General features: G+C 35.6%; 1 protein-coding gene across 4 annotated transcripts in view; it reads left to right on the top strand.

The window, feature by feature from the left end:
- LOC128983665 (E3 ubiquitin-protein ligase FANCL) overlaps positions 1 to 15,471 on the top strand; it is a 160,862-nt gene that overhangs the window by 112,941 nt on the left and 32,450 nt on the right. For all 4 annotated transcript variants that reach the window (XM_054403044.1, XM_054403046.1, XM_054403042.1 and 1 more), the window contains one exon: positions 14,251 to 14,322. In XM_054403044.1, coding sequence (XP_054259019.1) covers positions 14,251 to 14,322 — 72 coding nt within the window. The remainder of the gene's footprint in view (positions 1 to 14,250; positions 14,323 to 15,471) is intronic.

Genomic DNA, 15,471 nt, shown 5'->3' with positions numbered 1-15,471 from the left:
TTGATTTTTTTGAGTTGCCAAAATGTATTTCAAAAAGCTGACCATCATGGTCAGATATCTCAGTAATTAGTCCTGTGACGACAATTTCATTTTTATTAATATTTGTTATAATCTGGTCAATTGAACTTTCTTTAGTGTCACACACTCTCGTAGGGAAATTCACAGAACAGTACATTGAATGTGATTCAACAATATTTTTTAGTCTATTACTCGTACTATTGCTTTCTAAAACATCGATATTTATATCCCCAGCAACAACAACATGGGCATAAATTTTGTTCAGAATTTCAAGTAAAGTATTTAACTTGTCCAGGAAAGTATTTGTGAAACATTGTCGCGGAGTCCTATAGACACCGGCAAGAACTAAAGTTAATTTTTGTGTTTTAATTTCAACAAGCGCACATTCAAATTCTTTATCCATTATTAAGTTATTAACAGCAGGTATACGCATTTCTTTAATTTGTAATTCAGGTTTGGCTAAAATTAAAACTCCACCGCCTGAGGTTGAATGGCGAGAATAGAAAGAGCAAACATGAAAATTTTTTATATTTAATCTATCAATTTCAAAATCTTTCATTTTGTGCTCTGTAAGAACTAATACATCAGTTTTTATCTGCTCTAATAGAATTTCTAAAACATCAATCCGTGATTCTAGATGTTGGACGTTTTGGTGAAAAATACTGAGATAGGAGGTTTTACAAAAAGGTGTTTTTATGTTGGGATTTTGAATCATTGTTGAATTACATTTTACATTATTTTTTATCCTAAAAAACTAGGTTGATCATCACCGGTCACACTGACACTCACATTCACATTATTGCCCATAGCACTTGAAACTTGACTAACACCATTGTTGATGATTGGTTGCCGCTGTCGGGATGTCATCGTAGGAGGCAGGGAGTTGTCAGTGAGATAAGGTGTAGAGCTCTGAAGAGACGTGGATGCCAGTGTGGGCAGTGATGGTGGCAGTTTTGCGGTTGGTGAGGTAGGGTCAGTCATAGAGGGTGGTGCAGCTTGACAAGTGTAGCGAGGCTCAGCTGATGGTGTATCTGCCTGGATGACACAGGGTGTGCTGGTCGTCAGCTCAGGGATATCAGGTTTACTGGGTGTTGAGCTCAGGCCAGCTAGATGGAGCTCCTCCGCTATGCTGGTCCTCAAGATGTTAACAAACTCCTCGTGGTTAAGTCCACTTCTTAGATTCCTTATGGCTTTTTCATCATGCACAATAATGTTAATTTCAGCGCCAGTCTTAAGGTGAAAATTTACAATCCGATTAGCAAAGTGTTTTGGGGATATCTCATCTCTAGTGCAACCCATGGCAGAACAGATTAGCTTCTGTAATTTTTTATCTGAAAAATTCTTGGTGAATTGATCAAACGCCTCATTGTAACTGGATGTTGTGGGCTTACTTGAGTATGTAGGCTTTGTCACGAGCCCATAGATTGTAGCTTGGTCGTCGGATCCTTGTATTGTCAAACAGCCATTTAGACAATCAGAGCGCTGAGGTCGTCCAAACTCTTTCCTAAAGGTGACAGCAACACCAGCCGACATATGTCTGGGGCATCCAAAATCTCCTGAAATGCAGTGTGCGAAAGCTGTTTCACGATTTCCTTTGAATTTGGTAATCTGGTCCGACATGTGAGCCTCTAGAATCTGGATCGGATCCGTTGTCTTTGGTAGCGTGATTGATGGTCTTGGCGTTTCTGATGTAGAGGTTTGTTTTGGACAGGATGGCATAGGAGTTCAGAGATCTGAAGAGCTAAATTCAGTTGTTTTAGTAGCTTTGACGTTGGTTTTCTCTAAGCGAGTAATAATATTATGTATCTCCTTGCTTATTTGCATCTTTCCTTTTCTATTAACATGCAGACCATGGCGGGTATGATGATATCTCTGCAGCAAGTATAGGTCCAGGAGATGCACATGAGTTACGGTGTAACATTCCTGCCTGATTAGCGTGTTTACTTCCTCAATGAGGTTATTTTCAGGACTATTTTCGTTTAGGTCATATCTAGATGGTATTGTAGAAATAATAAGGTTTGTGTGTTTAAAAGAGAAAAGATCCTTTTTTAACTGGGTTTTAAAGTTTTTGAGAAACTGTTCTCTTTGAGAGAGTGAGTTTGGAGTTATGTTGTTTGTGCCTCCAATTAAGACTACGTAGTCTTTTTTTGTATAAAATTTAAAACTGGGAGAACATAACATGGAATTCATGATAGGTTGTTGTGAAGCTCCTGGTTGGCAATGATTGAATATTTGAAAATTATAATTATTGACTTGTTCCAAAAAAGTAGATAGGTTCCTCCCTTGGCTATCACACGCTACAGTAAGTTTTGGTGTATTAGAAGTCATGCAGTTTGTGGTGGGTTTTTTGTGCATTGTGGCTGTAGAGATTAATCCATCATTAGGCCTTATTACGCAGTGCTTCGACTTATTCACATTATTCAGGGATGTTTTAATTTTATCAGTATCACCTTGACAGATTTCTCTGTTATTTATTGTGCTTAGAACCTCAAATCTGTTATTGGTTGTAGTCTTTTGTTAGTTATTAAAAAGTTCTTTTCTTGCAGGCTGCTTTTGTGCATTTTTCCTATGTCTAGTAGGTGCTGTTTGCCATTTGCTATTTACATGATCAGGCTTAGTAATATCAGTTTGAGACTGCCGAGATATATTTCCGTCACTTTTGTTAGCTTTAGGACTTTTCATTCCCTTGTACCAGTCCAAAAAAGATAAGTCACTTTTAACAGTGCAATAGTGATGCGCTATATATTTTGCATTAGCAAGAACATGAATACCACATTCAAATGATTCTTTTGCTGAATGCATGGCATCTCTATAACTTTGGTGGTTTCAATGTTTAGTTTACTGGCAACAATTTCAGCTGAGGTTTTATTGCTAGGACTCAAGGAGTCAAGATGAAATGCCATTCCACAATCCCTAATCACAAACAACAAACTCCAATGAGAGCCATTGTCATCCTGGCCACCATCTGATGCATCACTTATGCACAAAAAAACGTAGTTACTTTGTGCAAAATTTGTTAATTGTAGACTTTCACGTGCTGTTTCAGGTGCCCCTAGCTTAATGACATGAGTGATTGATGGTCCAAGAAAAAGTATGTTGTTGTCTGCAATACTGTCACTCATTGCTGAAAAATAATCATGCAATAAAGTGTCATCAACCCATTTATTAGTGTTCCATGACAATTTAGATTCTTTACTTACTAATTCTGATGTAACAGAATTAAGGTTAGATCTCATGTTTTCAATTTCAGTGCATTTATTTTTCATTTCCATAAGCAGTGTGTTGTTGTAGTTTGAAATGCTGTCAAGTTCTTTCCTAAGGTTATTATTGTCCAATGTCAAAATATTGCAACTTCTGCTGCAAGCATTTAATTTTTCTTCAAGTTCATTTATTTTAAGGGTTTCTGTTTGTGTTCCTCTTGATTCTTGAAGGTATGTAGTCTCATCGTGGTTAGTATTCCTGCTAGTTTCAATCTTAGCTTCAAAATTATTTAGTCTAGTTTTTAAGTGATTTTCAATCTCATTGAGGTGAGATATTTTAGACATTAGTATGTCTTGTCAGACTCAAGTTGTACAATCATACTTTCCTTGAAGGTGTTGTCTTTAACTATTTTACATTCCAGCTTATTTATTCTTTCGCTGTAATCTATTTTTAGTCCTTCAAGACTATTTTCTAGTTCAATTTTATCATCCTGCAATTTTATAATTTTGTCTTCTAACTCCAGTTCTAATTTCGATTTCATATTCTTGAGCTCATGAATCTTTTGATGTAAGGTTTGATTTTCAATCAGGAGTGCATTGCCCACTTCTGTGGCCAATGTTAAGGATGTTTCAAGGTCCACATTTTGTTCAGAACTTATATTGTTTAACTTAGCTTCTATTTCTGACAAATTCAATTCATTTTTATCAGGTTTGATTTTATCATCGATTTCGGTTACTTTTTGACATTTTTTACATCTCCAAATTGATGGCTCACCATTACACATATTTTTGAATGTCTGATCAGTAATGTCTGTACATCTCCTATGAAATCATGTTTCACAAGGCCCCCTGCAAAAGACTGAGTTTGCCCTTACTCCTTAAGTAGTTTAACCAAGATGGCGGACAACCAACACATTCTGTGAAAGTGCTCCACCAGTTTAGTGCAGTTTAAGTGGGTTAAACCAACAAAAGATCCATTAAATGTGCTACAAAACCTCTAAAACTTATGTAAGTTAAACTCACACATATGTAACTCAATGAAACTAAGAAAAATCAATACTAAAGCAACTCACCTTGTGATGACCTACCAATTTCTAATGGAATTATAAAGGAATCATTTATAAGAATACCAAGCATTTTCAAATCACTCTTTTAAAGGAAAAGAAATATTACAAATTTAATTTTTAGCACTAAAATTCAAGATAAACCATCTCATTTGTAAATTCAATAAACTGCCAGTCAGGGAATACTAGGCTTCAACATAATTCCAACTCATCACTATACGTCACAGCCAAACTAGGTGACACAGACTGAGGCAATAACACTGCTGACGACACAATCTGACGACACAGCTGGCAGACGTCAACACTGCTGACTCTGTAACTAACGTCATAGCTAGCAGACAAACAGACATAGCACACTGCTGATCAACAACAGTTGTGTGTTCAGACAACTAGCCTCTCCAACTGAGGTAGAATTATGTATAAAGCAGGTGATTTAGTTTTTGCAAAGATAAAAGGCTACAGTTTCTGGCCTGCAGAAATAAAGGAGACTGTTCCAAAGAAAAATGATAGACAACCACAGTATACTGTTTCTTTTTTTGGAGATAATAAAACAGCTAAAATAAAGGAAAATGATGTATGTCTTTACTCAGAAAACAAAGCAATATATGGTAAACCTAAACAAGACAATTTCAAAAATAAATATTTTAATGCAGCTTTAAAAGAAGCAGAAATCGCTTTTGCAAGGAAATCAAGCAAAACTGATGATAAGCATTGCTCTGAAAGTCAAACCTCAGACGACACCTTGCTTAGCTGCATCACTCAAAGTCATACCTCAATTAACAAGCCCGAACCTATGTTAAACAATTTAAATCTTACCATGGACGATTTTCAAAACATTGTACAAAATTTTGATACAGAAGAGAATGATTTGGAAAGTTCTCTTAACCTAGCAGCGGAGGTTGGAAATGCTCTCCTTGAAGAAAACAATAAACTTAGAGAGGATGTACACAAGCTGAGTCTCGAAAATGCCAAACTGTCTTTTCAAGTAACAAAAATAAAAAATGGAAATGAAGCAGCAGCTTGGGAAGAAAAAATAGACACACTATTAGACCAAAATGAAAGATTGTTAATGAAAAACAACTCGTTAGTGGAAACCATCAATAATCTTGAAAAACAGCTCGACAATGAGAAGATGCTTCGCAGAGACTTAGAACACACCTTTGAAGAATTGGACAAGGAAAAAGAAGACACATTAAAAAAATATGAACAAGAAACTCAACAACTTAAACAGAACATAAAAGATCTGACACAAAAACACAATGAAGTTAAGCTGGATGAAAAAGAGGAAAATCTGGTTAGTACAAAGCCTGCTGTAGCCCAGACCCATCAATGTATAGCTGGTCACAGTCCTTTCCTCTTAGCTGAACTTGCTCAAATTAAAATGAAACAAAATCAAATGGAACACGTCATTAACACCCTGAAAATGCAGATGAACAAAGAGATTTCTAATACCATTTCTCCGACAACTCATACAAATCCTTCCATTCCAACACCAAGTTCATTAAAAAATAAAAGGGCTCAAAGAAATCATAACAGAACTAACGCATTTGAGCATAAAAGCATTTGAATACATTTTTTACACAAGTAGGAGAAAAAACAGTAGAGAAACAAAAACACCTAAAGACCACAGCTCAAACTCCTGACGTAACTCAAACAGGTCCACTGTTTTCCTCCTTTCAAAGCACAGACGAGAAGGAAGTTAAAATGATTATAAACAAACTTAAAGCAAAAAACTCGTCTGGAATTGATGAAATCTCGTCAAAAATACTTAAGCATTGCTGCAATGAACTAGCACTACCATTGGCTGATTTGATAAATAAGTCCCTAAAACAAGGCATCTTTCCTTCACTACTTAAAATAACTAAAGTATACCCGAAATTTAAAAAAGGTAGCACATTAGAAGCAAGCAACTACAGACCAATTTCCCTCGTTTCCACCTTCTCCAAAATATACGAAAAAGTTGTTTTAAAAAGACTTTTAGACCACTGCACAAATCACAACCTACTAAACAACCTTCAACATGGATTTACAAAAGGGAAATCCACAACAACAGCAATAATTCAGATGGTTGAGTCCCTGATTGACAGCCTAGATGAAGGAAATCTAACAACAGGAATCTTTCTTGATTTCAGTAAGGCATTTGACTGCCTTGACCACCAGCTAATCATTAAAAAGCTGGATTCCCTGGGGGTATCAGGGATAGTAAGAGAATGGTTTCAAAGCTACCTTACAGACAGGAGTCAGTTTGTAGAACTAAGGCACAGAGATAACAGCCTAATAAGAAAAACAAGATCAAATTTTCAACCAATAAATCGAGGAGTTCCCCAAGGTTCAGTTATGGGTCCGGTACTGTTTATTCTTTTTACCAATGATTTGCCGCAACAAATAGGAGACGCCTGCCTTACTCTTATGTATGCTGATGACACAACCTTAGTGTTTAATGAACCACTAGCTGAAAATCTAGAAGTAAAATCCTATGTGTCACTCAGTATGGCCTACCAATACTGCTATAACAATGATCTCGCAGTAAACACGTCTAAAACAACTCAAATAGCTTTTGGCCGTAAATCTCAAGAAGTGCCACGACTCCCAGATGTAGAAGTGGAAGATGAAGCTAAGTTTTTGGGCATCACACTCGACAAGAATTTAACCTGGACCCCTCATGTGGACAATATATGTAAAAAATTAAGTTCAACCATCTATGCTCTTAAACATATAAAAAATGCAACAGATGACATGACAACAAAAGTAGCATACTTTGCACTTTTCGAGTCGCATATGAGATATGGACTTGTAGCATGGGGTGGAACCTCTGCCACTAACATGCAAAGAGTTCTCAGAAAACAAAAAAAGGCAGTCAGAATAACTGCAGGACTCCACAGACTCGACAGCTGCAGGGAAGCATTCAGGTCACTCAAAGTACTTACCCTTGTAGCACTCTACATCCAGGAAGTTGTGTTATTTGCAGTAAGAAATAACCCTACAAGGCGTGGCGAAATGCACCAACACAACCTGAGAAACACCATGCAGTATGAGAATGAATGAGAATGAGATTTTTATTTGCCAGTTAATATTCCATACAAATACATTGGCACGTCAAATTAGTCATAAGATATAACATTAATTAAAATCTAGTGGAGTCAGTGTTCTTGACATATAATCTTCTATTGAATATAATGGCTGATTACAAAGAAAGTTATTTATTTTAATCTTGAAATCCTTATCATTAAGTAATCTTATGGCTATTGGTAACTTATTATAAAATTTACTGCTTAAAATTAATGGTTTTTTATCAGTTTTAGCAAGTCTAACATAAGGAAGATTTATATTACATTTATGGCGAGTACAACCTTCCACAACATCGCACGACACAGTTTGAAAAGAAACCTTCATACGCAGGAATGAAAATCTACAACAGGCTACCTCCAGATCTAAGAAGCAAGTCAGAAGATGACCTCAAACCAGCTTTGCATCAATGGCTCATTAATCGACCTTTCTATTCCTTAGAAGAATACCGTCAACAGGTCTTTGACTAAACAACACCTCAACCAAACATTTAGAAAAAATTGTAAATTGATGCTACTACTATTCTTAATGAATGTGTAAATAAAGATTATTTGTCTATTGTCTATTGTCTATTGTCCTTTATGGCATAAACCACAACGATAGTTAGTCATTTCCTATTTTAAAATATTGACAATTTTGTTTAAAACGTTAACCATAAGAAACTTGTGAAAAAACAAAATGTAAGAAAAAATACCCAGAATAGGGAGATAAGGGATAAAATTACAGAAAAATCCCAAAACAGGGAAAATTGGGATTCAAGCTTATTTAAAGATCCCAGTCAACAAGTAATAATGAAGCAGTTTCCCTCTGAGACATTAGGCAATTGTTATGAGCCCAGTGTAGATAAGGGTGACCAAAGTCCAACCACCGATCCTTCTTATCTGAGTTGATAACCAGATCTTTAGTATTTTTACTAATCTATGCAGGTAGATTTAACAGTTTTCACACTTAAGTTGTTAGTCCTTTGGCGCCATACTATTTAAGGTTGATGTAAATGTTCACTGACTCAGACTTAATAAGAACTTGTAAAAACTTAAAAAAAAAACCAAAATTTACACACTAGAAAAGAATAAATCAGGAGCACTAAATCTTGTCAGCTAACCAGTCTGGGTCTTCCCCCACCAGCTATCCACAAGAAAGCATGAGATCATAAAAGCATGAAATCATGAGTACTATGCGGCTCATTGAGCCGCACGGGTTCTCTAGTATATATATATACTGGGTGCCCCAGAAAGGAATGCACTTTTATTTTGGGGAAAGCCAAATGTCCAAGAGATATAAGATAAGGAGCTTATCAAGGCTTTGTAGCCATGCCCGTGGAAAATAATTTGCCAACGATTGCTTTACCGGAGAGCAGCTTACTTTCTGTGCACGCGACTATTACCAAAACGCTTTCTTATGTAACAGTTTGACACTTCTGTGCTCAATAGAGACTTAATTATCTCCACCAAACACCATCAGTGAACATAATTAAATGCTGGGTGCGCAAATTTGAAGCTACAGGATCAACTATATCATTTTGCACTAAACAAAGACAAATTAAAGAGGAAATAAATATTTACATAGATAATGAGGAAATTATGCAAGTTGAAAATACTAAATTTCTTGGCCTTATCGTTGATAGAAATCTAAGTTGGGATCTGCACGTGGATAATGTCTTAAAGAAAATTAACTCAGGAATCTATGCCATCAGAATACTGTATTATCTCTGCGATACGAATGTATTAAAAAGTGTTTATTTTGCCAATGTTCAATCCCATGTTTCTTATGGGATCTGTGTCCACGGTGGAACATCTGCTCAAAATTTGACAAAGATACTAATAGGACAGAAAAGAGCATTAAGGGCCATATTAAACTTTAAGAACAATGAATCTGTCAAAACTTACTTTACTAAATTTGAAATTTTGACTGTTTACAGCTTATACATTTTAAAATGCATTATGTTTGTAAAAAATAATATAAATAGTTTTATTACAAATAAAGATATCCACAGTTATAATACTAGGAATAAAAATAAAGTAGTATTACCAAATCATAAATTAGAATTGTTCAAAAGAAAAACTTTATACAAAGGTATCAGATTCCTAAATCACATACCAGATCACATAAGAAGCATGCAGGATGATAGAGGTTTCAAAGTGAAATTGAAATAATTTTTGATATAGAGGGCACTTTATTCATTTGATGACTTTTTTAACTTTAGAACAGACAAATGATTTTAAAATTCAGAAAAAATTAACCTGGAGTAGTGTGATCAATATTGTCCTACTAATAATTTTGATTGTAGCCTACCTATTCATGTAATTATTTATGTTCATTGTTTGATACTATTCATGTAAACATGTATTTACAAATATGAATAAAGATCTTTTGATTTGATTTGATTTGATTTGATTTGAACTCTATGAACCCTCGTCCCATTGGTCGCCATAGAGAAGTGGGTTCTGAATAAAATATCGAGCGTGTTCGAGATGCTGTGGAGGATAATCCACATCGATCAGTAAGAAAATGAGCTGCTTAGAGTATACCCCGAACCAGTATCACTTAAAGCCCATCCTGTAGACGTTACCTCGGGCTGACAGGCAAAGATTGTGGTTTCAACAGGACAGAGCTACGTGTCATACAGCAGGACACGCCATGAGTGCAATAAGGCAGCTGTTTCATGGGAAAGTCATTTCCAGATTTGGTGACATCAACTTTTCTCTGAGAAGCCCAGACCTAACTCCAATAGATTTTTTTGTGGGGGTACCTAAAAGGTCGGGTGTACAACAACGCTCCTGCTGCCCTCGATCATCCAAATCAAAGTATTCGTGAGGAAATTGAAGCCATCCCCCAGAACTCCGCAGTCGAGTTTTCGCAGATGTAAAGTTTCGTTTGGCGGAGTGCCGGCGCCGGAGGAGTCGACATCTGGATGATGTAATCTTTCACAAGTAATTTCCCTGAAGTGTACAAACAGGTATTCTTGCAAAAATTGCTGTAAATAAAGACATTTTTCTGTTTTCTTCGTTTTAAAAGTGCATTCCTTTCTGGGACACCCTATATATATGTGTGTCCATCCGCACGATTACTTAAGTAATTTTTGTCCGATTTTGATAAAATTTGGTTTTAAGGTGTAAGGCGGGATAAACTCGAATGAGTTCGCAAACCAGCATGATCGGACCATGGGAACGGGGTTTAAGTTTTTTATGGGGTAAAAATAAGGGTTTTCTAATTTTTTACCCTTAAAACACAAAATTTATCAATTTTTCCAGACCTTTTTAAAGAGCTTAAAAAAACAAATAATTTAGTATTTGAAAGTGTTTTTGTACGGTGATTGTTTATGGAGAAAATTCAAAAAATTGTTAATTTAAAATTCCCATGTTATTCTTATGGAGAATATTATAATATGTTGTAGTTGCTTGTTTATGTATATATTTTGATCAAACTTGTCCGATTTATTTATTTCATACTAAGCTATTGATATTTTAATAAAAAACACACTTTATTAGTTTCCCTGTAGCAGCTAACCTAGGTACTCGTTACATAAATGTTAATTTAATAGATTAATTGAAAATCAATCCAGGCAAATGGAAATTCGCTTAGTCGGCAGGTTTGCTGTAGCGGGGGTATTTGGAAACAAAATTATTGAATCACGTGTTGGTTGTCAACAAGGCGATCCAACAAGCTCACTCACCTTTAGTCTAGCCATTCATCCAATTTTGCTCAAGCTCAAATCGAAACTAAAACTGTTTTATTTAGAGGATGGTACATTGGCTGGTGATCCGAAAACTGTATGGGAGGACATCAACACACTGATAAGTGAATCAAGAAAAATAGGGTTAACAATTAATCCTAAAAAGTGTGAGTTATTTTTCACATCAAACAGCATTGACCCTGACATAGAAACACATTTCAGAACTGTTCTTCCAGGCATTCAAACAGTACATTCGTCAGAATTGTATCTTTTAGATTCTCCTTTATGTTTTGAAAGATTTCAAAATCCATTGAACAAACATTTAGAATCTTTGAAAATCATGGTCGAAAGGCTTAAATCACTACCGAAACACATTGCATATTTTTTGTTCAAAATTTGCCATGGTATTCCCAAAATGCTTTACACACTTAGAAGTGTACCAACATTTCTATTTCAACAAGCTTTAAGTACTCTGGACGATACAATCATTTCATCCCTGAAGGATATTTTAAACCTAAATATTTCACCCAAGCAAATGGAACAAGCAAGTCTCCCCATAAGCCGTGGTGGCACTGGTATACAAAGTCTCATTGATTTGAGTTTGCCCACTTTTCTTTCATCATGTGCAGGAGTGACACCACTCGTCTCAAACATACTTGATATACTAGTTGACGAATTGGCGTTATCTTTCTGGACTGATGGAATCGAAGAGTTTAAAAAAATTTACAATGAACTGCCTTCAAGCCCAATCTTACAGCATAAATGGGACAACATAGTAATGAAGAAGAAGAAAATTTAAAATTCAAAAACGTTCAAGATTTAGCAAGAATGAATGCCATCAAAGAAAAAGAGTCTGGATAATGGTTACATGCCTTTCCATCAAAAAACATTGGTATGTTTATGGATGACAAAAGCTTCCAAATTAGTATTGGACTTAGATTAGGTTGTAATCTCTGCCGAGAATTTCAGTGTCTGTGGTGAAATCGTAGACAAGAGAGGTTTACACCCGTTATCCTGTATCAAAAGTTCTGGAAGATTTTTCCGACATGCTGAAGTAAACAACCTGATAAAAAAAGCTTTGGTGTGTGCCGACATCCCAGCCCAACTGGAACCCACAGGTCTTGACCGAAACAATGGGAAGCGGCCCGATGGAGCCACAATCATCTCCTGGAGCAAGGGCCAATGTCTAATCTGGGATTTCACTTGCTCTGATACTTACGCAGTAAGTTATATTAATCAAACAAAAAATCAAACCGGAGCAGCAGCTGAAATGGCCACCCAGAGAAAACATACGAAATACTCAAATTTTAAGTCAAAAGGATACAAGTTAATCGTCCTGAGTGTGGAAACTGCTGGGCCATGGTGCAAGGAAGGCAAGAACTGGGTAAATGAAATAGGCCGCAAGCTAATTGAAAAAAAACAGGTGACTATAAAGCAAGGAGCTACGTAGTTCAACGAATCGCCATGGACATACAAAAAGGAAATGTCACCAGCATCATTGGTTCCTCACCCGCAAACGACAACTTTCCTCAATATTTTATTTATAAAGTTATTGTAAAAATTTGTATAATATAACAAATTTGTAACCATTTTTTCCTAAATAAAATAAATGTTTGTGTCATTTTAAGGGAATATTTTAGTAGAAAAGCTAGGTAAATGGAAATTGGCTTAGCCTGCAGGTTTGCTACAGCAGGAGTATTATCTACCATGGTAGGGTAAGTAAGTGCTGCTAACATTAATCTGTTATGAACTCACTGCCTAATATTTGGTTGAAATCGACTCTTATTGGATTATGGTTACCACCCTCCTGTACAAACTAAAACGTCCAAAGCCGCTGTAAGTTGCACAATGTACAATACTGTAGATGAGTGTTGTTGCATGACGTCTAGAGCTCTTGCTTACAGAGCTAGGTTAGGTTAGATTAGTCTGCACTACAGTCGGTAAAAAAGTATTTACGGTGTGCAGGCACTCTGGGTGTCGTGGGACAGCGCTTAGCTATTGGACGTCATGAAAACTGGCAGTGGCTTTGGACGTGGCGCAACTGCTACATTTTCAAGTGTGCTGTTTCAGGACAACTAATCTCATGACGTCCTTGTAGAAAGACTATAGTACATATGTTGATTGCAATTACTGTACTTTTGGTCATGATGAGATTTGGACGTCATGCAACAGTCATATATTTTATAGGCTATTGGAGGTTGTGAGACAGCTTAAGAATTATATTTCGGTCATTTCGGATGTTGTGACACTGGCTTATATTATTCTACGTGGTGGCACTTGGATGTTATGAAATGCATCGTTATTTATACAACAGGTTATACTAAAAAAAAACTTATTTATACTTATAGTGCCTTTTTAGCAAGTCTGTACACAGTATTTTGTTACCATGTTAGCCTACTATGAGTAATGATGTGCAATACTGGTCAATGTGTCGATAATAGGTAGGGATATGTATTGGAAGGGGATGTTGAGATGTATCAATACATTCAATACCTATATCGTATTGTATCTTTGTGCATAGATTTTTACCCGTAGGCTATCAGATGAAATATTGTATCGGTTATTCCTAATTTCTAGGAAAAAATTAAAATATCTTTAATATAACAAGCTGCTTAATACTTTGTTACAAGCTTGTAAAGAAGGTTAGTGATAATTTTACATAAGAATAAAGACATTTCTTGTGTCTTTTTATAAGTATCAAACTCCTACATAACCTCTAAATTCCAGTAAACCCTCAAAATAAAAAAAATAGATTTTGCTATCGTTTCTAGTTTTTGCACATGGATAATTGATTATAGAAAAAGTACCTATAATGGTTGTGGGTAGGCTTACTTACACATTTAATAGTATACCTTAATATGGATTAATGACGGTGCCATTTCCATTAATGATGTTCAGAGTTTTGAGTTTATTTGCAAAACCTAGCTGAAAATACATGTTATCAATGTTTTTCAGTATTGTAGAGTAAAATATGAAATTTCCACTAACTACATTTGAGGGGAGGAAGCTGGGAGGAAAGGTTATATTAGATTATGCATTATAGTATTGACTATATTTTAGGTTATAGCTTTTATTTAGTTTTTTGTATTTTATGATATAATTAGCATGCCAGTAAAAACTTGTTTACTACACTACCTTCCTCTAGGAGAGAATCATCCGAGTAACCATAGCCTTTGTTTCAAATGCTCAGGGTAAAAAGTCACCACAATTATCAATACGTGTGTTTCAGTGGTTTCAATCTGTACCCACCAACGAAGCAAGTTTCAAACTTATATCCGGTGTCTGCCCATCTTGTGGAGAGGTAATATTTATTGATAGTTTAGGAGAAGTTAAGTTTATTGGAATTTTGGCCCATTAAAAAAAATATACCTTATTGTATTGAACCAACTAGAAGCTTTAAACCAGTATGAGGGGACAAGTGCGCAAAATTCACATTTAATAGAGTTCAAAACTTGCTTCCGATACAAAAAAAAAAATGTATTACCTATTTATCTTTCAAAGATTATGTTTGCACTGCAACAGTTATTACGTAAATAAAACTAATGGCCATACCTTATAAAGTGATTTACTTATCTCAATTAATAAAATTATTTTGTTACCTTACAATATCCTTGTTTGTTGTTGGTAAACAACATGTTTTGTGGCACCTACCACATTATCAGGTTTATCCTCTTCTCAGGTTCATCATAAACTAAAAATATAAAACACAGAACACTGTAACTTAAAAACATATGGAAATTAAAAATTAAAATTATTAAATTATTTTCTTTACAATCTCATGAACAATAGAAAACGTTCGCTGACCCCTCATAGGAATAAAAAAGTAAAGATAATCACAAGATCTCAAGTTTAAGTCATGTTCTCATGGGCAAAGAAATTCTATCTGGAATGCATCATCGAAGAAATTCTAACTGATGGGAACAACCGACGAGAATAGTTATTTGTGCAACTAGTGAGAAAAGTGAGCAATTGACTCACTCGAGAGAAATCCTTACTCACGAGCCGTAGGCGAGTGAGGAATGGTTTCTCGAGTGAGGCAATTGCAATTGTACTTTGAACTCGAGTTGCACATAATACTTTTCCTACAGTTACCATAAAACTAATAAATTGGTGAAGAAACATAACCTATTTTTACACAGAAGTGAACTTTTAATATAACATTTAACGTGAAGTGACAAATACAACAGTACAACAGCTGACCAGCTGATTTAACATTCAGTGCTGCCAACGTATTTCGCGCGCACACGACGTTGCCTGCATGTTACGCGCTCACTATTTCGTGCCTTCACGTTGCAAATCTGGAGTGAGACAAAGTAATTTGAGTGAGACAATGTTAACATTGTCTCACTGATGAGCGAATTGGCCACTTTGCTTCCTCAAATCAGTGAGAGAACATGTACATTGTTAGGTAACTGTAGGAAAACAATATTGTTCCCAGTGTTTCCAAGAA

This window comes from Macrosteles quadrilineatus, unplaced genomic scaffold (assembly GCF_028750875.1).
Source record: "Macrosteles quadrilineatus isolate MER2022 unplaced genomic scaffold, UCM_ALF_1.0 Scaffold_1__1_contigs__length_201487025, whole genome shotgun sequence".
Lineage (NCBI taxonomy): Eukaryota > Metazoa > Arthropoda > Insecta > Hemiptera > Cicadellidae > Macrosteles > Macrosteles quadrilineatus.
This window is presented reverse-complemented; position numbering and strand designations above follow the sequence as displayed.